The following is a 26,132-nucleotide window of genomic DNA, read 5'->3' as shown; positions in this document are numbered from 1 at the left end:
CATTTACAGGGAATTAATTAAGTGGCTTGAGTTATAACTTCTAATATATTACCAGTTTTAGCTTGTTTGATTGAAAGAGATTATTTGAAATCTCCTGATTGACGAGAAGCCTTTCTTATCACGTCTCTGCCACATATTTTGCCATGAGGCCAAGAACGTGACGTTTTTAAGATGACAAATGCTGTGAAAAATGAAACCTAATAACATTTTAGCAAAAATAATTATCTACATTGAATTATGTAGCAGATTTGTAACGCTTGTTTGGTTTGTATGTCGTGATTGGATACTGCATTCTATTAGTACATTCGGCATGTAGGAATAAACCTGTCAATGAGCAACAAAATGTCTTTCGTTATTAACTAATCGTGAATTATTTACAAAAAAAAAGAGAGACGGTGATGGCTCTAGATTATTCAAATGTTAGCTTTGTAAGCTTAAAGAAAGACATAACAGGAATGATTTATATGATAAACAGGTTAATTTATTTGACGACACAATTATTCAAAATGTTTATTAGAGCAATTGCGTACACATATTTTCAAATGAATTTGTGTGGTTACAAAATTTGTCGTTGTGCGTGTTGCTACTTTTATAGTAATTCTGTAGTACAAAAATAATGTCTGAGTGTTTGCGAAGTGACGTGAGGCAGAATCGGGTGGCTAGCGCCGAGCGCGCTCCACGTCGTGGTTCTGACGAGCGGCCGTCGCCGCCGCAGCAGCAGCTGGCGCCACGTTCGCTGCTCCTTGCTCCTCATGCACCGCCTGAGCCTCTAACCGCCGGTTCTTTCCTGCAACACACACAGCGACTGATCAGATTCGTACAGGTTAACGATTAAGCATTAAACATACGTCTTCCAGCAAAACCTTTAACCATACACGTGTAGACTAACGATCGCGAGGAAATTTGTGTTTCGCAGGTGCTATGTTGTTCCAGAAAGAGAAGGTCGTAAATACGAGGAGCGGTCGAAGAGTTTCTAAAATCCCTCATCCGCCCTGTCCTCTGCTACGCCCATCCGGCCTGGATCTCCGCCCCCCCCCCCCTACCTTTTATAAATCCCTTCAAATCCTTGAACGCCATGCTCTCCGCCTCGCCTATCGCATCCGTCTGCCCTCCCCAACGCGGATCCTGTACGATCTCATTCCTTTCCCCCACCTCCTCCTTTTCCTTGGGAAAGGATACGGATCCTGTACACCTCCCGCAAACTCGACCCTCCTCACCCGCATGTCTCACCCATCCTCTCCCAACCCCACCCACTGCCACACCTGTATTCCCACGTCCCACCAGGTCTCCATCTCTCCACCCTCCTTACCCTCTCCAAAGGTGGCTTCCGGCAGCTCCCCCTCCCTGATGAAGTCCTCCTCCCCTCCATCTACCCCTCCTATCAACTTTGATCCTACCCGCCCCCACTTCCTGTGGCCTCTCCACTTGGCACCCTCCCTCCCTTCTCTCTCCTTTTCCCCCATCCCCTTCCTCCACCCCTCTTCCCCTGGGCTCCCCCCTTTTTTTCCTCCCCTCCCCCTGTCTCCCTTGCCCATGGCATCTGCCCTCCCCTCTCCCTGTCCCATTCCCCTTCCTCCTCCCCCTCCCTTGGCAGGTCCTCGGACTCGCACACGCTCAGTGAACATTCGCGCGCCGGAGATCATCGCCATCAGTGTCTCGTGTGTGAGCCTTCGTTTTGTGTTCAGTGTCCTTTCGTCGTCACGCCACCACCGTTCACGTGTGCCGTCGCAGTCATCAGTGTTATGTGCGCTGTGTCACCAAGTGTTAGTGTTTTTCTCATCCAGCGTGAACGGCTTCATGTTTACTGTTTTTTTTGTATCTACATTTTTTGCCCGCCGTTTTTATTGTATTGTCTATGCCACCTATATGTCATGTTATTGTACCACTCAAGGCTCAAGAGCAGGGTAATATGCTGCTGCCAGCCCACTTTGTATTGAGGTGATTAAAATTACAATAAAGAAAAAAAAGAAGAGTTTCTAGCCCGAGGTATGTACCATATCGTTCGCACAAACACCACCACCTCCTTTTATGAAGACCCTGAGTGGGTATGCAAATCAAATTTCGCGTCTCCATTTCGTTAGTTTTGCCGCTAGGATGCGTTGTACACCGCAGTTAAACAAAATGGCGAATATCGGGAGGCTCAAGAACCGTGCTGTGATTGAATATCTTCATTTGAAGTAAATGTCGTCCAAGGAAATTGAGGAGGACATGTGGAATACACTTACGGACAGTGCTCCGTCATATGCAGCCGTGAAAAACTGGGTGTCCAGCTTCAAACGTGGAAGACTGCGTGTGGAAGATGCGCCAAGGAGCAGAAGGCCTGTCACCGTTGTCACAGATGAAAGAGTGACTGCAATTCGCGATACGATTTTGCAGGATCATCGAACAACGTTGCAGCACATTGAAACCACATTTGGAATATCCCATGGGCGTCCGCTTGATATTGTTGTGGATATTTTGGGAATGCAGAAAGTTTCATTTCAGTGGGTCCCGGAAGACTTGAACGCAGATTGAAAACGAGAGTGTGCACAGTGTTGGGAAGAAATCGTCCACCAATTTGAAGCGATGAAGACGATTTTCCTGCAAGGTATATGACAATAGACGAAACGTGGATTCACAACTTTGATTCTGAGACAAAGGAACAGTCATAACAATGGAAACAGCTTACACCCCGTACCTCAAAAATTCCTGGTGCAAAAATCAGCCGGTAAGGTGATGACATCAGTCTTTTGGGATGCAGAAGAGGTAATTGTGGTGGATTACTTGCAAAAGGGCGTAACAATCAACGCATCTTACTATTGCATCCTTCTGCGCCATTTGATAGAAGAGATACACGGGAAATTGGCGCGCGCGTTCTTTTGCATCAGGACAACGCACCGGCGCACAAAGCCCTCGCAACTCCGGGAGCTGCGTGACTGCAGGTTCTAATCATTACGCCATCCGCCATATTCTCTAGATTTGTCTCCAACAGACTTTTCTTTTTTCCCAAACCTAAGAAAAGACCTCAAAGAACGGCGATTTGACAATGACGATGCAGTGATTGATGTTGACAGCGCTTGGTTGGAATCGAAATCCAAGATCTTTTATTTGATTGGTTTGCAAAAGTTATCTGAGCCTGCCCACAAGTGCATTAGTGTACACGGGTAATATTTTGAAAAATTAATTGGTATTATAAAATTTCTGTCATTCTTTATTTGTTAGGCTAGAAATATTTCGCACGCCCCCCCCCCCCCCCCCTCCTGTGTCGCAAGCAATTTTATAGGTACTGCTTCTCGGAAACAAATTCGTTGTACTTCATTCGGCGACAGTTTGTGAATAGTGCTCTTATTTACAGTAGACCGCTATATCAATGGGCCGTAGTTAAACCACTTATTTTTGTGATGACACTATTTTACAAACCCTTTGGGTCATATCTTAATAAAAATATTATTTGAAAAAGAAGAATGTGTGGATGTAGATTCAAAAGAAGAGGAAATGAAGTAAACTTTATGAAACTAAACATACGAGGTGGTACCCAAAAAAACAGGAATTATTTTTTTAAAAGCTATATATTTTCAAATTGTTTACAAAGGAACCCTATTCTTTTCAAAATACTCATTATTACAACTAATACAGTCGTCCCACCGGTTCTTCCACTGTTCGAAACATATTTTTAGTCACTTTTAGGATTGGCTTACAGCTCCTCCCTCGTTTTTTTTCTTCACTTGACTACTTCAATATTGTTAAATCGGTGTCCTGTCATGTCTCTCCTCATGCGTGGAAATTAGAAAAAGTCCCGTGGAGCCAGATAAAGCGAGTAACGTGCATGGGGCAGCGGAATCATGCCATATTTAGCCAAAAACTGTCTAACAGAGATGGCTGTGTGTGCAGATGCGTTGTCGTGGTGGAAGAACTAGTCTACTGTCTGCCACAAATCTAGTGGTTTTTTTTTGACAAACACAGAGCTCCAAGATAACCCAATAATCTCTGACATTTGATCGACGGTCTGCGAGCACAGGCCATCGAATTTTTTCCAATATTTTCGTCGATTCGGGCGATTGATAGACGTCCAGAAACGAGGTTTGTCATCAATAGGCATTTTGAAATCGAGCGAACCACTCGTACATTCGAGTTTTTCCTATTGCGTCATCTTGGTAAGCCGTTATCGACTTTATAACAGTTTCAGCCACATGTTTACCGAGTAGCAAACAAAATTTCACAGCTGCTCGCTGTTCACTTAAACTTGCCATCATAAAAAACGAAACAAGAACAAAAGCAACGCTAGCAAAAACTATCACTGCAGACAGACAGACAGAACAAGCCATGTCGACAACACAGGCGGCACTGAACTGACAGAGTTGCGACTTTACGTGCTTGGCGGCAGAAATACGTACTATACAAGCTCCGCCCACAGCAACGTTATTCCGGTTTTTTTCGGGTACCCCCTTGTAACAATGCCCTGTGCTCAAAACAGTACTGACAAAATTTCAGCTAAAAGAGTCAGGAGAGTTGCACAAAACTTGTTTTGAGCGATATTTTAATACGCAGGTCAGGAGTGTAACTGTTAACAATGTAATACCAATTTGTTGAAAGTTTCAGGCACTCATTACCGAAAGTTTGTCGCACTAGGAGACTGTTATACAGTACGCCCATTTAATATTGTCTGATAGTAGCTTCAAGGATGCGGTTTGATGCACTCACAAGCAAAAATTGATGTCAAACAAAATACTAATTTCATATTGCCAGTAAATCATGTACATATCTAAGTAAATTTAGGGGAGGGGGTGCATAAACTATATCTCACCATCATAGATTTTAACAGAGGTTGGGAAAGTGCCGCCCCCCCCCCCTCCCCCGCCCAATCAATTTTTTTCGTTGATAGCCTCTTGATCTGATGCCACAAGCAACGAAATTTGTGGTGACAGAGTTGCCAAAATTGTACCACTTTTGAGAGTTTATTTATTATATATTGAACGGTAAATTATTATTTAAACGATGTCATCTTGAACTCATTGGAGTAAGAAGGGGATCTGTCAGACCCCGTGCGCCGTTCGCAGAGGGACGCCAAATGATCTCCAACATTCCCAGAAAATATATTCTTATTAAATTCTGTACATTAAATTACTATGTGTGTTTCTGTAAGGAGGGAGGGGGCGTTAATAAAGTGTAGTGTCGTACCCTGGATGCCGGGGAGGGGTGGAGGGCGGGTACAGGGTGCGCCAATTAAGTGTTGTACCTCGGGCGCCAGGATGTTGTTCTTGGTATCTGATTCAAAGAACGGAAATTTGAGGAAAGTAAATACACTAAACACAGTTTTCTAAACGTTTGGAAGTGGTACAAACTGGTGCATACATTGTACCACCCTTACAGTTAATGTTCCTGAGCTGAAAGATATGCCTTAGACTACATTTAAGGAAATGTTCCACATTTTAGTTTTTACATCACTATTTACAGGCATTGCAATACAACTTTTTCCCTCCTTTCCCCACCCCTGCACACTTCACGCGAATCCACGTTTCATATTTCGTGCAGTGACCATTTCTTCCATTCATTCTTCTTCGCACGATTCGCTATTCCAATTCTCTATTTTACTGATGAATTATTGTGGTGGCCTCCACGCAGTCTCTCTTCCCCTTGACTGGTGGAGTTATAATTCGATATTTCTTTTTCCTTTGTTTCGGTTAGTTTTTCTTGGATGGACTCTTTCATCCCACTTTGTTGCTTGCCATGCAGACCTGAATACAGATTCGTGATTGTCTCAAAGCTAAGGTTATTTCATGTTTGGTCATCCACAAATAAAACATTATGTTGGCAATTACCTTATAACAGTAATTCTCTTCGCCATGTACCCAAAAAGTTAGATTAGAAAATCGCAAAATCAACATTGTCGTTAGACGTTCTGTTCCTCAACACACAGAATATATAATAATATATAATAATGTATTATTATTATTATTATTATTATTATTATTATTATTATTATTATGTCGCGGCGGTTCTAGTGAAAGACAATGATTCATGTTTCACAAATTAGTATTCCAGAGATCTATACATCATTTGAGAATTTCATGTGGTGATAAAATGTAACGCAAGATTAAGGTCATAATATATTGCAGTAAGTCGCTATACTGAAGCTCTTACAGAAAAGATATATGCTGGTGGAATCGTTGAGCTGAGCTAGTATGTTGTTTATGTACATCGAGGCAAAACAAGAGCTATAGATGGTGCTGTGTCAGCGAAAGTTACAATCTTCAGCTTTCCAACTATGAAGCAGGGTGAATGTTGTATAAAATGACAACATTTTGGTAATTTCCACAGGTGTCTTTTTTCAGTTGTGCCGAGCAGAGACTCGGTATGTTTTTTTTCTGGATGCCAAGAAAGCTTGTTGGACAGACAGCAATCGGGATCTGCGCTCAAAACAGCTATTGAAATTGTCGAAATTTTGTGCAAAATTACTAACGAACAAGGCTGCAAGCTGAGAAATCTAAGATCAGGTTGTACTATGTTTTCCAGCTAGCCCACGTGAGCCAAGTCATAGATCGAGAATTGTATTTTATACACTAAAAGATGATTGGGTCCAAAATGTGGAAGAACGCATTCGAATAACGAGGAATTCCTCGACGTAATTGGTGAATTAAGCTAATACATTGAAACTTACAAGGAAGTGTAATCAGTGTGCCACACCAGACTCGAACGTAGGTTCTGTGCATTTCATGGACAAGTGCTCTGCTAACTGAGCTATCATAGTTAAATTTCACTTGCGCCATTGCCTCATCTCCTGCATTCCAAACTTCACAGAAGTTCTCCTGCATTCCTTATGGGTCTAGCACTCCCGGAAGAAAGTCAAAAGTCCCAAGTTTGAATCCCGGTCCGGCACAAAGTTTTAATTCGCCAGTACGTTTAGAACAGTGGCACATCCCGCTGCAGGGTGAAGCTGATGTATTATTCATTCATGGAATCAGGGGACGGAAACAAAGGAGTCCTGCAAAATGAGTGTGTAGGGTGCCTTCTCACAAAAATAGTTAGGGCGTTCTGTAACATCAGTGAGGTTAAATATATGGGGCATTTAACTACAGTGTTCCCTTCTCTTTCCTATTCACAGAAAGAATTCTGGAACTCAGTCTGGAACCGCGCGACCGCTAAGGTCGCCTAGGGAATGGGTGTGTGTGATGTCCTTAGGTTAGTTAGGTTTAAGTAGTTCTAAGTTCTAGGGGACTCATGACTTCAGATGTTAAGTCCCATAGTGCTCAGATCCATTTGAACCAATTCTGGAACAGATAAGGAAATGTCTCTCTATATTGTATGTAGTAGGGAGACCTCTGCGGTCTAACAAAAGGCAACGATCAAAACCTTAGAATGTGATATTACTTATATGGCAACAACAGCTACAAAATAAATTTCCGTGTAATGGCTCACCCGTCGGCTATTATGACCGTGCATGGCGAAGTCAGTGGAGCCTACAAAAGAGGAATCGCCGTATCTTCAGGGTAGTGCTGCGCACTTTCGCCTAGCGCTTTTCTACAAACTATTCCTTGTCTATGATACTCATTTTAAACTTTTTGAAATTTTTCGCCTCCTCCTTCGCATTCTCCTCTTTGCAGACGCTACCTTCTCCAACGGTGCTCATGCGCTGCAACAATCTGGGGCCGCGACACTCCCTAGCTCTTGGGGAAAGGATACGCATAGTGTATTCATGAAGTTTTCTTTCAAGAAAATGATTTAAAAGTCGGCATTACGTAGAAGTATTTTAACACTAAAATATTATTTATATAGCGTTTGTATATATACTATATACTATTGTACATCTTTTTTATATGAGTTCAAGCGGCTTCAAGGCGCGGTGTACAACGAGAATGAGCGAGCAAGCGTGAATTCCTTTGACGGGTCATTCCCGCTCCCCAATCCCGCACGACAAACTGCTTTTTGTATTTTCACTATTAACGTGTCCAAAACAGTTTTTTTAGTATAGGTCTATTGTTTCCTTCATCTGGTGTGGACTTAGTTTAATGTATTCAGTTAGTGTAAATAACTTTTAAAAGACCGTAAATATGGAAAATATAATTGTCAATTGTTCCTTAGTTTTCCTCTTTCGACGCATAGACCCACAACATTTAGGGTTTTTCTGATGAACATAATTACGAGGTCTATCCAGAAACTAACAGGCGTCTCGGTCTGTTGCGGGGGTGGGGGGGACTACATTCGCCATCTTGGTGCCATAACGTCCCTACACTCAGTACGCTTCAGCGGTGGTAGCGTGTGGTCTGTGTCTCTTCTTCTTTCCTTTCCGTGACGTGTCAGAATGTGCGCTTCAATAGAAAATCCCGCCGCTTATGATGTGCGTTCTGTGATTAGGTTTTTGTTGGCAAAAAACTGCATACCAATTGATTTTTATCGCGACCTTTGTGATGTGTACGGAAAAGGAATAATGAGTGAAAGCCGAGTGAGGCAATGGTGCACTTGTTTTAAAAATGGCCTTAGTAGTGCTCATGATGAGGTTCGCAGTGGTAGGCCTAGCCTTGACGAACCGGTGATGAAAATCAACGACAAAATTCGTGAAAATCTTAGTTTCGCGATTACGGAACATTCGTAACATTTTACCCAAATTTCATGGAGTTTGGTGTATGACATTGTGGCGGAGAAGCTTGGTTGCCGCAAATTTTATGCTTGGCGTGTTCCCAAAATCCTAACGGAAGACACCAAGAAACAGAGACTGGCTGCAGTACAAACCTTTCTAGTCGCATGATTTAATTTAAAAAAGCAAATCATTTGAAATGTTGATAATTTGAAATGGAGATTGCTTCGCAGGGTATATACGAAATCTATGCCGTTCATAGCCGGCCGCAGTGGCCGAGCGGTTCTAGGCGCTTCAGTCCGGAACTGCGCGACTGCTACGGTCGCAGGTTCGAATCCTGCCTCGGGCATGGATGTGTGTGATGTCCTTATGTTAGTTAGGTTTAAGTAGTTCTAAGTTCTAGGGGACAGATGACCTCAGATGTTAAGTACCATAGTGCTCAGAGCCATTTTAACCATGCCATTCATCTCTTGTAGTTGTCATCGACGTAAACAAAATCGATATATGCCACCGTGACAGTCGCATCTTCATCATACGCTTGCAAGCGTTCTTCCAAATTTCAATTGTATCGGTTTATAGAGATATGAAATGAACGCCGTGTAGCCTGAATCGTAGGTAAAGCAGGTGGCAGACTTCGGTTCGCTGGCAGGACACTGGGAAAGTGCGGTCAGACTACGAAAGAGATTGCTTGTAAATTACTTGGTTGTTCCATCTTAGAGTACTACTCAAGTGTGTGGGATCCATGCGGCATAAGATTAACAGGGGATCAGAAGACACTGAATGTGAAGAAAGAAGGACGGCACGAATCTTCACAGGTTTAATTGATCCACGAGAAAGCGCCACAGAAATGCAAAAAAAACTTTAACAGAAGGCTGAAGATAGGTGCCCATTATAACGCGTAAGCCTAGTTGTTAAGTTTCAAGAATCAGCATTAAGTGAGGAATCAGAGCCTTTACTTATCACCTCCCTAGTGACTGCGAAGGCAAGGTTAGAACAGCTACAGCGAGTAAGGAGGCCAGGCCTCTTCAGGAGGAGGCTACATAAATAAGCCTTAGCACTCGTGCTCGCTCGCCGCCTGGGCAGTGAGCTCTCACGGTAAAGTGTGGCTGTCAGACATTATCTAGCACAGGGGATGTGGGAACAGTACAGTGCCTTCAGAGGATTGGCAATATGTTAACTTTGCTGTAGTTTTAAATGCAGGCGTGTATACATAATAGCATAATGCTTCAAGCGGAGAGTAGAAGTTTTAAAATCAACGGACAGGTGCATTATGGCCGGGTTTAGAACTTCAGTGCGACGTCAGACACATCATTATCAATTTATAACACACCAGTGAAGGATGCCTAGCTACTAACTAAAAACATCACCCGAACAGGCCCCAGAAGGCCGAACGGTACCGACCGACCACCATGTCATCCTCAGACGATAGTCGTCACTGGATAAGGGCTGAGTCCACCTTGCTTGCCAACAGTGCTCGGCAGACCCGGGCGGTCACCTATCCAAGTGTTAGCCAAGCCCGACTGTGCTGAACTTCGGTGGTCTGACGGGAACCTGTATGACCACTGCAGCAATGCCATTGGTATGGATAGCTACAGCTAGAACTGATAGACCTGCAGTGTGACAGGCATTTTAATGATAGGTTTCATTAGTCTTGTAGACTCCTACAAAAATTTCTTCAACATAAATTTCCACAACTTCATAACTTTGCAGCTACAGTTACGTCGATGTTTGGACCTAAATATTGGCGCGGGCAACTTTTTTCCACAATGAAGGGAACGAAATCTATCCACAGAAGATGACTGAAAGTCTTCAATTTAAACGCTTATCGTCGAATTAGTAGTGCTCAGAAAGTGACAACAACGTTGATATTTTATTGAGAAGCAAAATAACTAGTATTCATTGACATGCAGGGTTTCTGTGTGCGAATAAAATAGTCACAAAATACATACTGATATCAATTTAAGCTTAGTCCGGAAACGACATCCATCATAAGGCTACACCAATCGTAACAAATAAAATGTTTTTTACTTAACTGCACCATGTTAGTTCCTTCATTAATTAAAACAACTAAGTTTAATTTCATTGTCATTTCTCGTCAGTGGAACAGTCTTAGGAAATAAATTTGCCACGAAAGGTGCTAAATTACCACCGAGAAGCGATACATCTCTATGGAACTTTTAGCAGCCTTAGAAGAGATCGTTGACAGCAGTTTCTTGAGCCGAGCTGCACTGTTCAGATTCGTCCTCCCCTGCTCTCCACTTCCCCTCCCATTACTCGCCGGAACCGCTTGGTGAGGCGTTAGAGTGAGCCAGCTTGCAAAGCAGATCGCTGAACAGGAATGATTGAAGCAATCATTCTTCCAGCACTGTACACGCGACTGGCATGGGAAGAAATTTTAATGTGTGGTGTGATGGAAAGTACCCTATACCATGCACTTTACGTTAGTTTGTAGAGTATCGATGTAGATGTAGACGTATAACCTGTTACCAGAGGTACTACGCCATTAAAATGGTAGGGTTGTAGGACATTGAAGTACAAAGTAGATGTGTTGCTTTGATTGACCTGGAAGAGCGGTAAATTAAGTCTTGTACATAGTTTATGTCCCATAAACCGTTCATTTTAGCTGGCGAAGGAATGATAGGAGGGGGCGGCTGGCACTGCGGAAAATAATGGAAAGATGAACATCCGAAAACCAAAATGGCTACAGCTCGTTCAAAATCTCCATTACTGTACTACAGTCTATCGCTTGAGCCTTGTTCCGCAGGGTCAGCTATCGTTAATCGGATTTGGCATGTTCATTTGTAAGAGGTGGCTGGATGCCCTTCCTGCCGCCACCCCATACTCCCTGGGATGGAAATAGTGTACCCCAACTGTCTGCGTCGAGTGGTATCCATGGAATAGTGCGAATGTGTTCAGATGTCTGCGAGCTATGTAACTGAGGCGGAACAAGGGGACCAGCCCGGTATTCACCTTGCGGGATGTGGAAAACCGCCTAAAAATCACATCCAGTCTGGCCGGCACATTGGCCCTCGTCGTTAATGCGCCGGGCGGATTGAACCCGGGGCCGGCGCGCATACCAGAGTCCAGGAAGCAGTGAGCTAGCGCTCTCGGCTACCCTAGTGAGTCCATTGCTGTACTACAGTGACGTCCTCGGCTTAGTAGAGCAACTCGACGTGGCACGGATTCAACAAGTCTTTGGAAGTCCCCTGCAAAAAATATTGAGGCTTGCTGCCGGTATAGCGTCCAGAATTGCGAGAGCGTTGCCTGTGCAGGATTTTGTGCGAGAACTGACCTCTTGATTATATACCATAGATGTTCGATGAAATTCATGTCTGACGATCTGGGTGGCCAAATAATTCCCTCGAATTGTCCAGAATGTTTTTTAAATCAATCACGTGCAATTGTGGCTCTGTGACACGGTGCATTGTCATCTATAAAAATTTCGTCGTTGTTTGGGATGATGAAGTGCATGAATGGCTGCAAATAGTCTCCAAATAATTCAATTGGACCAGAGGACTCTGTCCATACCCGATGTAAACACAGCCCACACCATTATGGAGCCACCACCAGCTTGCACAGTTCTTTGTGGGGATGCACCACAGTCGAAATGTACCATCAGCTCTTAGCAACTGAAATCGGGACTAATCTGACCAGGCCACGGTTTTCCAGTTGTCTGGGGTCCAATCGATATGGTTGCAAACCCAAGAGAAGTGCTGCACGCGATGTCGTGCTCTTAGAAAAGGCACTCGCGTCGGTCGTCTGCTGCCACAGCCCGTTAACGCCGAATTCTTCCACACTGTTCTAACTACGGAAAAGCCGTTGTTAATTGAAGGTCGTCGGCCACTCCGTTGTCGTTGGGGAGAGGTAATGCCCGAAATTTGGTATTCTCCACACTCTTGACTATTTGGATCTCGGAATACTGAATTCTCCAACGATTTCCGTAATGCAATGTCAAACGCGTCTGGCTCCAACTACCATTCCACGTTCACAGTCTGTAAATTTCCGTCCAGCGTCCATAACCAGGTCGTAAAGTACCCTACATACGAATCACCTGAGTACAAATGACATCTGCACCAATGTACTGCCCTTTTATGTTACCGTAATCTGTTTATGTACATATCGCTGGCCCATGACTTCTGTCATCTTAGTGTACCAGGTGATCTAAAAGTCAGTATAAATTTGAATACTGAATACATCACGGAATAATATAGATAGAGAGGCACAAATTGATACACATGCTTGGAATGGCATGGGGTTTATTAGAAAAAAATAATACAAAAGTTCAAAAAATGTCCGACAGATGACGCTTCATCTGATCAGAATAGCAATGATTAGCATAACAAAGTGGGACAAAGCGAAGATGATGTTCTTTACAGGAAATGCTCAATATGTCCACCATCATTCCTCAACAATAGCTGTAATCGAGGAATAATGTTGTGAACAGCACTGTAAAGCATGTCCGGAGACATTGGCGTCGGATGTTGTTTTTCAGCATCCCTAGAGATGTCGGCTGATCACGATACACTTGCGACTTCAGGTAACCCCGAAGCCAATATTACCACGGACTGAGGTCTGGGAACCTGAGAGGCCAAGCATCACGAAAGTGGCGGCAGCACACGATCATCACCAAACGACGCGCGCAAGGGATCTTTCACGCGTCTAGCAATATGGGGTGGAGCGCCATCCTGCAGAAACATCGTACGTTCCAGCAGGTGTTTATCAGCCAGGCTGGGGATGATGCGATTCTGTAACATATCGGCGCACCTCTCACCCGTCACGGTAGCAGTTACAAAACTAAAATCACGCATTTCCTCGAAGAAAAAAGGCCCAATAACTTTTTTTTTGTTCTAATAAAACCCCATGTCATTCCAAGCACGTGTGTCAATTTGCACCTCTCTATCTACATTATTCCGTGGTTTATTAAGTTTTCAAATTTATACTGACTTTTTGATCACCAGGTACTTAGGAATCTCTGCCATCTACGTACTTGTGACTTAAGAGAGGCCGTGCGGCCGCGCAGTGCTACGGCGAGAAGGGAGGAAGAGGAGGTGACTCACGTGCGAGGCGCAGTATGATGAGCCCCCACCAGATGCTCCAGCCCCAGCCGACGAGGCAGAAGACGACGGTGAAGAGCTGGCCCACGGCGATCACCAGGTCCACGCAGCACGCGCCGACGCGCGCCTGCGGGTCGTCGCGCACCGAGAAGCGCGGCTTGCCGAAGCACAGGCAGAACAGCCCGCTGCTCATCGTGCCTGCAGAACACCACCAGACACAACCACTCAGTCGCAGGCCACACTTTGCAATTGAAAACCGTTTTGGAAAATAGATCCAGGTCAGCTTTTCAAGCTTGCGAAACAATAATGTGCGTAATAAATTCTTAGCGAGACATCCACAACGTTTATTTAGAGTAATACACTACTGGCCATTAAAATTGCTACACTAAGAAGAAATGCAGATGATTAACGGATATTAGAGACAAATATAATATACTAGAATTGACATGTGATTACATTTTCACGCAATTTGTGTGTATAGATCCGGAGAAATCAGTACCCAGAACAACCACATCTGGCCGTAATAACGGCCTTGATGCGCCTGGGCATTGAGTCAAAGAAGCTTGGATGGCGTGTACAGGTACAGCTGCCCATGCAGCTTCAACACGATACCACAGTTCATCGAGAGTAGTGTCTGGAGTATTGTGACGAGCGAGTTCCTCGGCCACCATTGACCAGACGTTTTCAGTTGGTGAGAGATCTGGAGAATGTGTTATCCAGGGCAGCAGTCGAACATTTTCTGTATCCAGAAAGGCCCGTACAGGACTTGCAACATGTGGTCGTGCATTATCCTTCTGAAATGTAGGGTTTCGCAGGGATCGAATGAAGGGTAGAGCCACGGGTCGTAACACATCTGAAATGTAACGTCCACTGTTCAAAGTGCCGTCAGTGCGAACAAGAGGTGACAGAGACGTGTAACCAATGGCACCCCATACCATCACGCCGGGTGATACGCCAGTATGGCGATGACGAATACACGCTTCCAATGTGCGTTCACCGCATTGTCGCCAAACACGGATGCGATCATCATGATGCTGTAAACAGAACCTGGGTTCATAAAAAAAATAACGTTTTGCCATTCGTGCACCCAGGTTCGTCGTTGAGTACACCATCACAGGCGCTCCTGTCTGTGATGCAGCGTCAAGGGTAACCGCAGCCTCGGTCTTCCGAGCTGATAGTGCGTGCTGCTGCAAACGTCGTCGAACTGTTCGTGCAAATGGTTGTTGTCTTGAAAACGTCGAGACGTGGCTGCACGATCCGTTACAGCCATGCGGATAAGATGCCTGTCATCTCGACTGCTAGTGATTTGAGGCCTTTGGGATCCAGTACGGCGTTCCGTATTACCCTCCTGAACCCACCGATTCCATATTCTGCTAACAGTCATTGGATCTCGACCAACGCGAGCAGCAATGTCGCGATACGATAAACCGCAATCGCGATAGGCTACAATCCGACCTTTATCAAAGTCGGAAACTTGATGGTACGCATTTCTCCTCCTTACACGAGGCATCACAACAATGTTTCACCAGGCAAAGGCGGTCAACTGCTGTTTGTGTATGAGAAACTGGTTGGAAACGTTCCTCATGTCAGCACGTTGTAGGTGTCGCCACCGGCACCAACCTTGTGTGAGTGCTCTGAGAAGCTAATCATTTGCATATCACAGCATATTCTTCCAATCGGTTAAATTTCGCGTCTGTAGCATGTCATCTTCGTGGTATAGCAATTTTAATGGCCAGTAATGTAAAATTCACTATCCGCATTCGATTATATTCCTCTAGAGCAGCCTGCTCAGCTCCTGTCACTATCATGAAGTAAAAGGTCTGATAATGACGAAAGTGCAATAGATAGAAACCGGTCACCAGTTTAAATAAAATATCTATGCGATCAAGGCTGTTTTTAGCCAATTTTATTGATGCACTTGTGATCGCTGTTTTCGTAGAACAATGTTCCAGGAAATATGTTATTTAGATTCCAGAATGAGATTTTCACTCTGCAGCGGAGTGTGCGCTGATATGAAACTTCCTGGCAGATTAAAACTGTGTGCCCGACCGAGATTCGAACTCGGTACCTTTGCCTTTCGCATGGTTCGCAGGAGAGCTTCTGTAAAGTTTGGAAGGTAGGAGACGAGGTACTGGCAGAAGTAAAGCTGTGGGTACCAGGCGTGAGTCGTGCTTCGGTAGCTCAGTTGGTAGAGCACTTGCCCGCGAAAGGCAAAGGTCCCGAGTTCGAGTCTCGGTCGGGCACACAGTTTTAATCTGCCAGGAAGTTTCATGTTATTTAGATTGTTCATGGTGAATAAAATCCGGTGCAATTGAAATTTCAAAGTGCCTTTATTTGGATAAATGTATGTGCTCTACACGAGTTTCAGGACTTTAATTTCATCTTCAGGTGCTATTGAAACAATTTATGAAGAGTAAATAGCATACTAAACAAAATTAATCAATATTAAAAGGACCGTTGAGGCTGTAAATCATCACTGATCGTGCCTTAGTTGCATACGACCAAATTGTACAGGGCAGTACAGTGAAAAGTAGCATCCCGCTTCCCCCTTGAAAATGAATGCAATATTTCGACTTCTGAAGTCGAGTGAGCAGCCACAACAGCGGACAGTTTTATGCAGTAATCGATTGTTAGCAGCATTCTGTCAGCATTTCTATCTATTTCGTCAGTGAAGTTAGCCGTTTCTTTCTGCGGTCTGCAAAATCATTTTCTGGATAGAAGAAAGAATTGACTTTGTGAAAGCGTATGTGAAAACAGGTTCGATTAATGAAACTCGCGAAATTTTCGGGGTCAAGTATCCGGTCGGATAGAGCACTAGCAGCAAAGAGAGTAATACTGAGTCTGTACAAAAAATTGGCGCACTTACGGATCTGTGCAAAATGTAAAACGTCAAAGAACTTCTACAATTCGCACACCAGGAGTTATGGCGCACGTTCGCCGGAGAATTATTCGGAGCCGAAAGAAGTCTACGCGTGAATTGTCCCTGCAGTCGCATCTAAGTAGGAGGAGTTGCCGGTTGATATGGAAAAGTCTTAATTTGAAGCTATATCGTATAACGATTGCACAGCAATTACAGGAGGACGATAGTCAGAGACATGTAGAGTAGTGCACGTGGCTTTTGTATAATATGAACGATGGTTTGTTAGACCGTTCCTATTACATCATCTGTGATGAAGCATGGTTTCATTTTTTCGGTCATGTGAATTCACAGAACACGAGGTACTTGGTAACGGATAGCCAAAACATCGTGTTTTAGCAACCACTTCATGATGAAAAAAATCGGCTTTTGGTGCGGCGTAACAGGAACACGCATCATTGGACCGATATATTTTGACGCTACCCTGAACACGGTTGCATATACTGACAGTTCTGATACATTTTGTGCTCAAATCACTGAATATGAAAGACAATACTGCTTTCTCAGCAAGACGGGGCAACATGTCACATGTCTGAGGTATCCCTTGAAAAACCCCATGATGTCTCCACTGAGCAACGAACAGTCAGCAAACATTTAAGGTCACCATGTTCGCCCTCTCTAACAATATGTAATTTTTTAGTTTGTGGATGCTTGAAGAGCAAAATCTGTGAAACAAATCCACAAAACAGTACATGAACTGAAAGGCGTATCAGCCATGAAGTTGCCGCCATCGATGTCCGAACTTTACGCCGGGCGTATCTGAATTTGCTTAGACTTGCACCTTGGTGTATTGGTGTTGCAGGGCGCCACTTTCAGCATCTTCTATAAATGTATTTTTCAGTGTTTTTTGTTGTAAATAAACGGTAAATGAATTTCAGCTCTCCGTTTCTGTAATTTCAGTGCGTTTCCTTTAAACATTCATGGGCTACTTTTATTGCGTCACCTTTTACAAGACCTGTAGACAAGTTAACAAATTTATCCAGTATTATGAGTGAGCCTGTGCGATGAGACATGAAAACTGAGGGGTCTGAGCCGTGCGTGGCTCGTGTTCCCGCCGTCATGTATTTTACACCCTGTTTTTAACATACTTCCCCTCGCTACGTTAATTACTACTGACACTGAGTTGCTGCTTTGTCTGACCGTGACAGGTGTTAGCAGCACCTACCGATATATCCCCTCTCGTAGTATCTTTGCTCGACTGCTATTACTTCCCGGTCGTTGTCTGTCGTAAGGGAGTTGGGGTCTACCAGTCAGTTGGAACGCGTCTGGAGCGCAGTCCGGACCTGCCACACGCGGAGTTGCACTGTGGCACTAGTGCAGTAGGGTTGCAGCAGCAGTGAGGTCTGCGTCGACATGGCTCGCCCGACCGTTGCCGCCACGCATCACTTTAGCCGGGCCACGGTCTTGCTGGATCGTCGGTCGGTCGTCCTACCGGACGAAGCGTTTTGGCTCGCCGATCGTTCATGAGTCAGCTGTGTCTATGTGCATCGACTCCCGACTTGTCTTCATATGTGTTTAGTTAGTGTTGGATACCGTTCAGGTCTTTGTGCAAGTGTTTGTCAGGTTGTGTGTGTAGTTGACGTTACTTCCATTGACTACTATTTTATATGTTGTCAGATTTCCGAATGGAGTCGGTCGGTTAGTGTGGACCAGGAGGGATCTCCGTGCGGTGCTGTTGGCTGGGTCCGCTGCCATTCCCTGCGCGGTGTCGAAGCGTGTGTAGAGCTGTCCGATCGCTACAAGCTTCGTGGGTCACCGACCTAGGACGTCAAAGTTGAGTAGCGATTTAAACTACCCCAGCCACGTCCATCCATCTTGTGGTGGTTCGTTTCGGTGGTTCGCTGTTGGGGAGGTTTTCCTGTGAGCGACACAGTGTTTCTACTGCTGAAATTTAGCCACCATGCGGTGCAATTAACCATATTGGTTGACTGCAATTAAGGCAGTGTTCTTCTGGGTGAAGTTAACTATATTATCGTATTTCAAATTCAAGTGTGCCAGCGGAATTTTCTGCCTTCTGGTCGTTAGTGTTTCGGTTACCTGCCCTGGCCACTAACGTAATTTCAGGTAGCGTCCTCTCCTCACCTGTTGTCGCTGTCCAACAGGGTGTGTAATTTTGACAGCTAATACATACTCTATTGTGGATTATCACGTTTGTAACATCTGGTGTTTGAGTTCTCATGTGCTGATTGATGGGGAAGCAAGTCATTGTGTCGGTCGGTCCGTGGCTGTCCCTTGGTTGGGTTCGCACGAATTAAGTGTAGTTGGACTCGCCACCTGTCTCGCCTAAGTGAACGAGGGCACACCGATCCATTGGAGACTCCTGAGTGCCGTTCTCTTCACTATCCTTTTGGCAGTGTTAATGTTATAATTAACTGTATTTTATATTTTTAATTTGGCAAGGTTAGTTGTGGGCCTTCAGTCCTGGAAACACGTTCTAAGAGTTTCCTTAAAGTCCAAACATTATCGCCTTCTGCTCTTGAAAGGTTATTGTAATTTCCTCTGAAATATTTTACAAGCTATTGTGGGCCTTCCGCCGTTGGAAATTTTTAAACTTAATGTACTGTTGAAATATATATTTCCTTAATTTGCAGATTTTAACTTTGCGCCCTTCAGCCATGTTATTGCCTTTCTCTTCCTGTGCACCTTGTGGATCATCAGTCCTGTTAGCATTTTAAAACACTGTGGCCTTCTGCCTTCTGTAATCATAGTATATTTGGAATTTTGAGGATTTAATTCGGCGGCCTTCATCCGCTCTGCATGCTGATCTCGTTTATGTATACGATTTATCTTAATCGTAAATTTAACTATCTTTTCAAAATTGAACTTATTCTAAAGCATCTGTTTGGTGGCCTTCAGCCGCGAATAAAAATTAATTCTTTCAAAAGTATACTCGTGAACTAAATGATGATAAATTAAAATTGTGAAATGAATCCGACCGCAACTCCCTTGGCTCTTTCCACAATCCTAATTATCCTGTTAGCCCTGTGTGATCTAGCGGGCATTTCAGGATCGACAGGTAAGAATCGAGGTAAACGGGACTAAATCCATAAATATCCACTCATAGACTGCTCCTTACTGGTGTTGGTGTGTGTGTGTGTGTGTGTGTGTGTGTGTGTGTGTGTGTGTGCGCGCGCGCGCGTGTGCTGGAGTTGGGAGTACTCGACATACGGTTGACTATGCCCGATGTTGGTTTTAAGTCCATGCCTCGTCTTTGGCGGTTGGTGGTAAATCAGTGTGAGTGCATTTTTATCGATTTAGTCTTGTTTTTTTTTCGGCGAAACCCTGTTTACCTCGATTCTTACCGGTCGAACCGCAACAGGCTCTCTTATACTACTGGATGGATTTGTTAATTTTTCTGTATAACTTGTGCATTACGGTCGTGCGTAATTAAGGTAGGTTCTACTGATGTTCTACAGCCTTAACAGCCCTTTTAATGTTGGTAGCTATCGTTTTTGTGTCCTATTTAGTCTTCATTAATTGTTGCAGTATCATCTGAAGATGGGGTTAGTCCTGAAACCCGGGTAGTGCTCATGTCTTTATACAAATAATGGAAATCTGAAATCAAAGCTGCAGCGGTTTTTATTCACCATGTTTAACAAAGTAAATGTTCAAGAGCAATAACCTGTCAAATATCTGTACCCTCTAACTAATGCAAGGTATCAACTCTCTTATTAAAATACTCCGGTCTATTATTCCGTGGTCGACTGAATTTCTTGGAGAGATCCGGCGTTTCCTTCCAATCTGCCTAGAACATATGAGAGCCACATGGTCTACACAACAAATGCTTCGGACAGATCACAAACTGATGACTTCGTAACAAAAATAGCCCCTGTTTTTTAATTCGTTTTCGAAGTTTTGAGCGCAGTCTGGTAGCTATGCCTGGTTTAATCAAATTTCGCAGAAATAGAGCATTTTGCAGCTCGCAGAAAAGTTGATTCTGCGGAAACAACCACTGTCAAAAACGTTTCCGACAAATCGACCTTTGTCATCTGATGTCGGTTATTTTTTGTGAAAGATGTTAATGTGAGACTACTGTTCAGTACGTTAGTTTTTCGAATATTTTGGAAAAATGCTTTTAAGGAAAGTGGTTGATATTTAACTTTTTCTTGCCACCTGTCTTATAAAGAGGTTTTACTATGAAGTATTGTAATCAGCCTGGAAAAATATGTTGCCTATTAAATCGAAACAACTTTTCAGAATTCTGTTTGAAATTCCATCAACAGCTTATGAACTTTTGTTTTATAGTTGTCTTAATTTTACCGAAGAGCGTCGGTCTACTTACAGCTCCTTAAAATTTTTCTGGAATGACATTTTTAATGTATTCTGTTGCTTCTTCAAATTAACCAATTAATCCCACTTGTTACATTTAGACAGTGGTTAAAAATTGTAACTTGTGAATTATCGCCAACATTGTCATTCGTTTAAACGTGATAGTATCTTCTCCTGATTGGTCCTCCTGTGTCTCATTTCACAATATCCCACAAAGTTCTAATCTGACTAGTGTCAGATTAGCGGTCTGCGTGGCGTCACCTGGGGGAGGTGTGTTGCCTTCCGAAACTGGGTTAAAACCGCCAGGAGACCCTCTGATTCCTGGAAATCTTCAGACACGTCTGAAGTGCTCTTGGCTCAGAGGAACCTGAGTGGGGCGGGGACCGCAATGTCCTATCCCGTGGCCTTGACGTGGCCCTGGCGCTCAGTAGCTCCCTCGATAGGAGTGAAGCTAACACGGGAAGGGCCGTCCATGCATGACGTTAAAAGGCTAGCCCTTAACTGGGTGCAATCCTCACGGTCTGCACTGGCCCACCGTGAACTAGCAAAAGCGATGGGTGAGACGTGGTCGGTCATGATCCCCCGGTACGTGTGGAGACCCCCATGGGGAACGTAACTCGGGCTTGAGTGCCGCACCGTCTCGATGATGTCGAACTCCACAATATAAGACCCAGTCATGTCCATCTTTGGGCTGTGGATTCGTGAGGGTTGTCGTATGTCAAGGAAGGACGTTAAACTCCCGTCATGGTAGGACGCAAAACGCCCCCAACCCAGGCGAAAGCAAAGGGTGCATGGCGCAGGGGTAGCTGCGTTACGGGAGACACTCCACCTGTCTCCCTTGAGTTGAGCTCGGTGGTCGGGCGAGGGTATGAGGGTGAGCCTCACGGCTTTCCTGGGGCCCTGCAGTCCGGCTGCCGACGTTCCTCACGTCCTGGACGACGTTAAAAGTCTCCCAACCCAAGGCGAAAGCAAGGGGTGCATGGCGCAGGGGAAGCTGCGCAACAGGGACACAACATCTGTCCCTGGGGAGGGGAGGGTCGAGTGGGGCTGCTCGGGGGTGGGTGATGGCGCCTTTGGCGACTCCCCACCACTGGGTAGCTTCTGCTCCCCTCCCCTCCCCTATTTTTACGCAGGGCACAGACCATCAGGTGCCCTGCATGCTGGCGACCTCTTTTGTCGGCGTGGGACCTCGGCGCGATTCGGCAAGGGTGCTTCGCCGCGCCTCTGGGTAACCGAGGCGTGGTCTGCCAAACCCAGATGGTGGTGACATCGTCTGGGCCAGGTTAGCTGGGTCCAGACCGCCGAAAGACTGGGTGACCGGCCCGCCACCTGAGTAGGAGCGGGTCCTTGACCGAAAGGTGGAAGCTCGGGCGAGTAGGCGGCGAAGGGCGAGAAGTGCATCCGCTTCTCCGGAGTGCGGGGTGCACTTGCCGGTGATCGCTGGGTGAAATCGTCGATGAGGAGGCCGCTGAAGAGGACCAGTGCGTTGGAAACGGTGCGCTGAACCTGACAGCTCAGGAATGCTCTTGACCTAGGGGCGAGGTTGGTGAGCGAGCTGTAGTTTAGTCCCCCCCCCCCCCCCCCCCCCCCCATGCCAGAGGAACCGGTCCGGGGAAAGAGACGGGTTCCCAACCCTTTTTTTTCGCTTGTCCAATGATGATGATGGCTACTAACGAGACAAGCGAATTGAGTGCGCCTGCGAGGCTTTCGACGATAGCTGATCCCTCGCCACAGGAAGGCCTGGGTCAGGCAATGGAAAAATGCAGTATGGAAAGGCATCTTAGATTAAGCCAGTTCTTGGACCATAATGTCAAGAACGGTAAAATTAGCCAAACTGCGGTACAGGCACTGAAAAACGAGTTGGCGGCATGGGCAATAGCCAATGCCAAACTCGAAGGACGAATAGAGGAGCTTGAAAGGGAGAATGAAAGGCTCCGGAAACAGCCTGCTAGGACATGGGCCGGGGTCGCGGCGCAAGCTGCATCCAAGCCCCCCACAACTAGGGAAACTATCGTTAAGGTGTCCAAGCGGCCGGAAACAGCGGTCTTTTTGAGACCAATGCCTGGCCAGGACATTAAGAAGGTCCAAGAAGTATTCGCGACTTCAGTCAACCCGGTAAAGGAAAAAATTAAAATTAATAGGATTAAGGCAACAAAGAATGTAGTGATTGTCGATGTTGCCACTGAGGAGGACAAAAACAAGCTTTTAGCAAATCAACAGTTATGTAAGGCAGTCAGATGTGTACCCCCCCGTAAGAAGAACCCCTTGGTCATTCTTTATGATGTGCCAAAGTCCGTAACGGACGAGGACCTATGTAAGACAATCTATGAGCAAAACTTTGACTCAGAAGGTAACATGGAAACTTTTCTAAAAGACTTTAAACTTAGATTTAAAACTGGGCCTAAGGATAAAGATACAGTCCACCACGTAGCAGAAGTTACAGGATCCCTCTGGAGGAAATTGACAATTATGGGCAGGGTCTACATAGGTTTTCACTCCGTTAATGTTAAGGACTACCTTGTTGTCCCCCGGTGTCAGAACTGTGGGGACATTGATCACATTCACAAATACTGTAGTAGGAAACCTGCTTGCTCCGGATGCGGAGAGGAGGAACATATGAGGAAGGAATGTAAAAAGTCCGTGGTGTGCATTCCATGCACACGGAGAGGAAAGAAAACCTGTGGTATGGCAGGAAGAAACTGCCCGACCTACAAACTGCTAGAGCAGAGACTTATATCTCGAATTGACTATGGCTGATGCTGTTAACATAAGAAGGTCGAACATCAAAAGGAAGTCTCCCAGCAAAAGAAAAAGGGACGCTGAAAGGGCAGAAAGATTTAATAAATTTTTGAAGTCTCTAAAACAAATGCAAGAACGAAAAGCAACGATGATTGACTTCAGTACACAAACTGACTCTGATCCGAGATTCAAAGAGATAAGAGAAATAATGCAAGAAATAAAAGAAATTGAGGTAATTGTAGCCGACTTCTGGGCTGCAAGTGAGTCTCCACCCTCAACATCTCCAGCTCCTCACTCAAAATTAAACCCTGAAGCTGAAACATTCGTTTCAAAGCTTGAATTAAAAGGGACACAGAAAGTAAAAATGGTTGATCTTTGTATTCAAACAGAACCTGAAGAAGAAAATGAGGAGCATGACGAAAAAGCAGCTAACCCAAGCTCACAGCCTCAATCACTACCCGGAAGGAACAGTACTGCTCCTGTCCCAAGGAGTCTTCCAACTTTTACCCTGCAAGACAGCACAGTCACAAGCACCACTACGAGCACAAGTATGGCACAGCTGCAAGACGATAAACCAGCTGTAGGAGCGGACCCAAGATGGGTTTATCCCAACTTGGAGTTCGCGATGCAGCTGTCGCGTCTGGAGCAACCAGCGATCCTCACTACAGCGTTGAGGCACGTCGTACGCACAGGTCATAAACATGGCAGAAAGGTCACCTTCACGACGATGGAGGCTGTAGATAGAATACAGCTGAAGTCAGTGAATCTTCCCACTGAGTTCGGAGCCCTGCGTGACCTGCTGAAGAAAGTATTTGAGAGAAGAGGTGAAGAGTTCAAGCTGGACGAAATTTACGCACAGGCTGTCCTAGCTAATGGTAGAATTGCATCCGACTTTAACAAACCATGGCCTGAATGTTACTTTCGCACTTATTTTCCTTAATGACAACCCTAAATTCAATCACGGTAGGGCAGCTAAACACTCATAATAGTCGGCTGGTCATGCAGGAACTCCGGAAAGTAGTGGAGGAGAGGAGACTAGATGTAGTCTGTCTACAGGAGCCATACTACTGGGCCGGGCAAATATCATTCATGTCGACAACATGGCAAACCATCTTTACAGGAGAGGAGCCAAGGGCGTTAATAGTAATAACAAATAAGGCCCTTAGAGCCACAAAAATAGCGCAACTCTCTGATTGCCACTGTAACGTCATCGAGTTGCAGTCACCCGCCGGGATATTATATATTGTTAATATGTACTTTCAGTACGGGGGAAATTTCGAACATTTCATAGAACATCTCTCTAGGGTAATGATGGCGTTACGTGGGCGTAAGGTAATAGTCACAGCAGACATGAACGCGAAATCCCCCCTATGGTACAGCGGCACCAGGGACGAAAATGGTGAAAGGGCAGAGGAAGCAATAATGGCGTCTCAGCTGGTGGTAGTAAATAAAGCAGGGAACCCCCCCACCTATGCGGGAGGAGGGGGACAAGGCACCAACATCGACGTGACGTTAGCAACACCGAATGCCATAAACCTCATCCACAGCTGGAATGTGATAGAGCACGCTACCACAAGCGATCACAACTTGATTACTTTTTGCATAGGAGATGAAGAGTGCCGCTGGGACCTGGGGTGGGAGATTCAATACAAATTTCACAAGACAAATTGGGAATGCCTGGCTCAGGAGTGTGATGTTCCTCCGTTGCCTGAGGGTGGCCTGGATGTCGACAGGTACGCCGAAGAACTGGTAGGCTCCATCGTTAGGGCGGTAAAGGTCGCTGTGCCAACCAGGAAGAGGGCCGTGGCGGCCTCACCATCACCATGGACTGCCGAACTGGAAAGTATGCGTCGGTCTGTTAGACGGGCGAGGAGGTATTACCAGCGAAGTGCCGTCTGGCAAGAGAAGCAATACTGGTTGCAGCGTTACAGAGATGAAAAAGAAAATTTTCAAAGGGAATTAAAGGAAGTAAGAACAAGGAGTTGGGAGAAGTATGTGCTAAATCAGCTCGATACCGATCCCTGGGGAATACCCTACAAACTCGTAAGGGAAAAGGTTAAATCCCCCGCGGTTCTCTCGACCATCCGAGATGGAGACCGAGTGACAGAGTCGTGGCAGGAAACTGCTGAAGTTCTCCTGCGCACTCTGTTACCGGACGATGACGAACATGATGATGATGACTCTCAAAGGCAAATCCGCAGGGAGGATTCTCTAGAATATACCAATGATACTAGAGTGTACCCTTTCTCGGAAGCAGAAGTCGCAGCACACATCAAATTATTAAAGAAGGGGAAGGCGCCAGGACCAGACGGTATTGTAGCGGAGGTGGTACAGTTCCTCGCCCCACAGCTGGTGGCTCCTCTAACGCAGCTCTTCAATGAGTGTCTCACAGCTGGGAAATTTCCGAGAGTATGGAAGACAGCAAATGTAGTAATCATACAAAAAGGAAAGGACAAGGACCCCATGGATCCCAAATCCTACAGACCTATATGCCTGTTAGACATCATGGGGAAGCTGCTGGAGAGGCTGCTGGCGGACAGACTGACCGCACACAGGATGCTGCGTGGAATGAGTGACAGGCAGTTCGGCTTCAGGCCGGGGC

General features: G+C 45.3%; 1 protein-coding gene across 1 annotated transcript in view; it reads right to left on the bottom strand.

The window, feature by feature from the left end:
- Positions 1–476: 476 nt before the first annotated feature.
- LOC126273063 (atherin-like) overlaps positions 477–26,132 on the bottom strand; it is a 500,756-nt gene continuing 475,100 nt past the window's right edge. Inside the window, exons 7-8 of the mRNA XM_049976469.1 lie at positions 13,609–13,803; positions 477–787 (exon numbers count right to left, since the gene is read on the bottom strand). Of these exons, the coding sequence (XP_049832426.1) occupies positions 660–787; positions 13,609–13,803 (323 nt within the window). The 3' untranslated portion in view covers positions 477–659. The remainder of the gene's footprint in view (positions 788–13,608; positions 13,804–26,132) is intronic.

Source organism: Schistocerca gregaria, chromosome 5, assembly GCF_023897955.1.
Source record: "Schistocerca gregaria isolate iqSchGreg1 chromosome 5, iqSchGreg1.2, whole genome shotgun sequence".
Taxonomy (NCBI): Eukaryota; Metazoa; Arthropoda; class Insecta; order Orthoptera; family Acrididae; genus Schistocerca; species Schistocerca gregaria.
The sequence above is the reverse complement of the archived record's forward strand: the minus strand, read 5'-3'. Positions and strand labels throughout refer to the sequence as shown.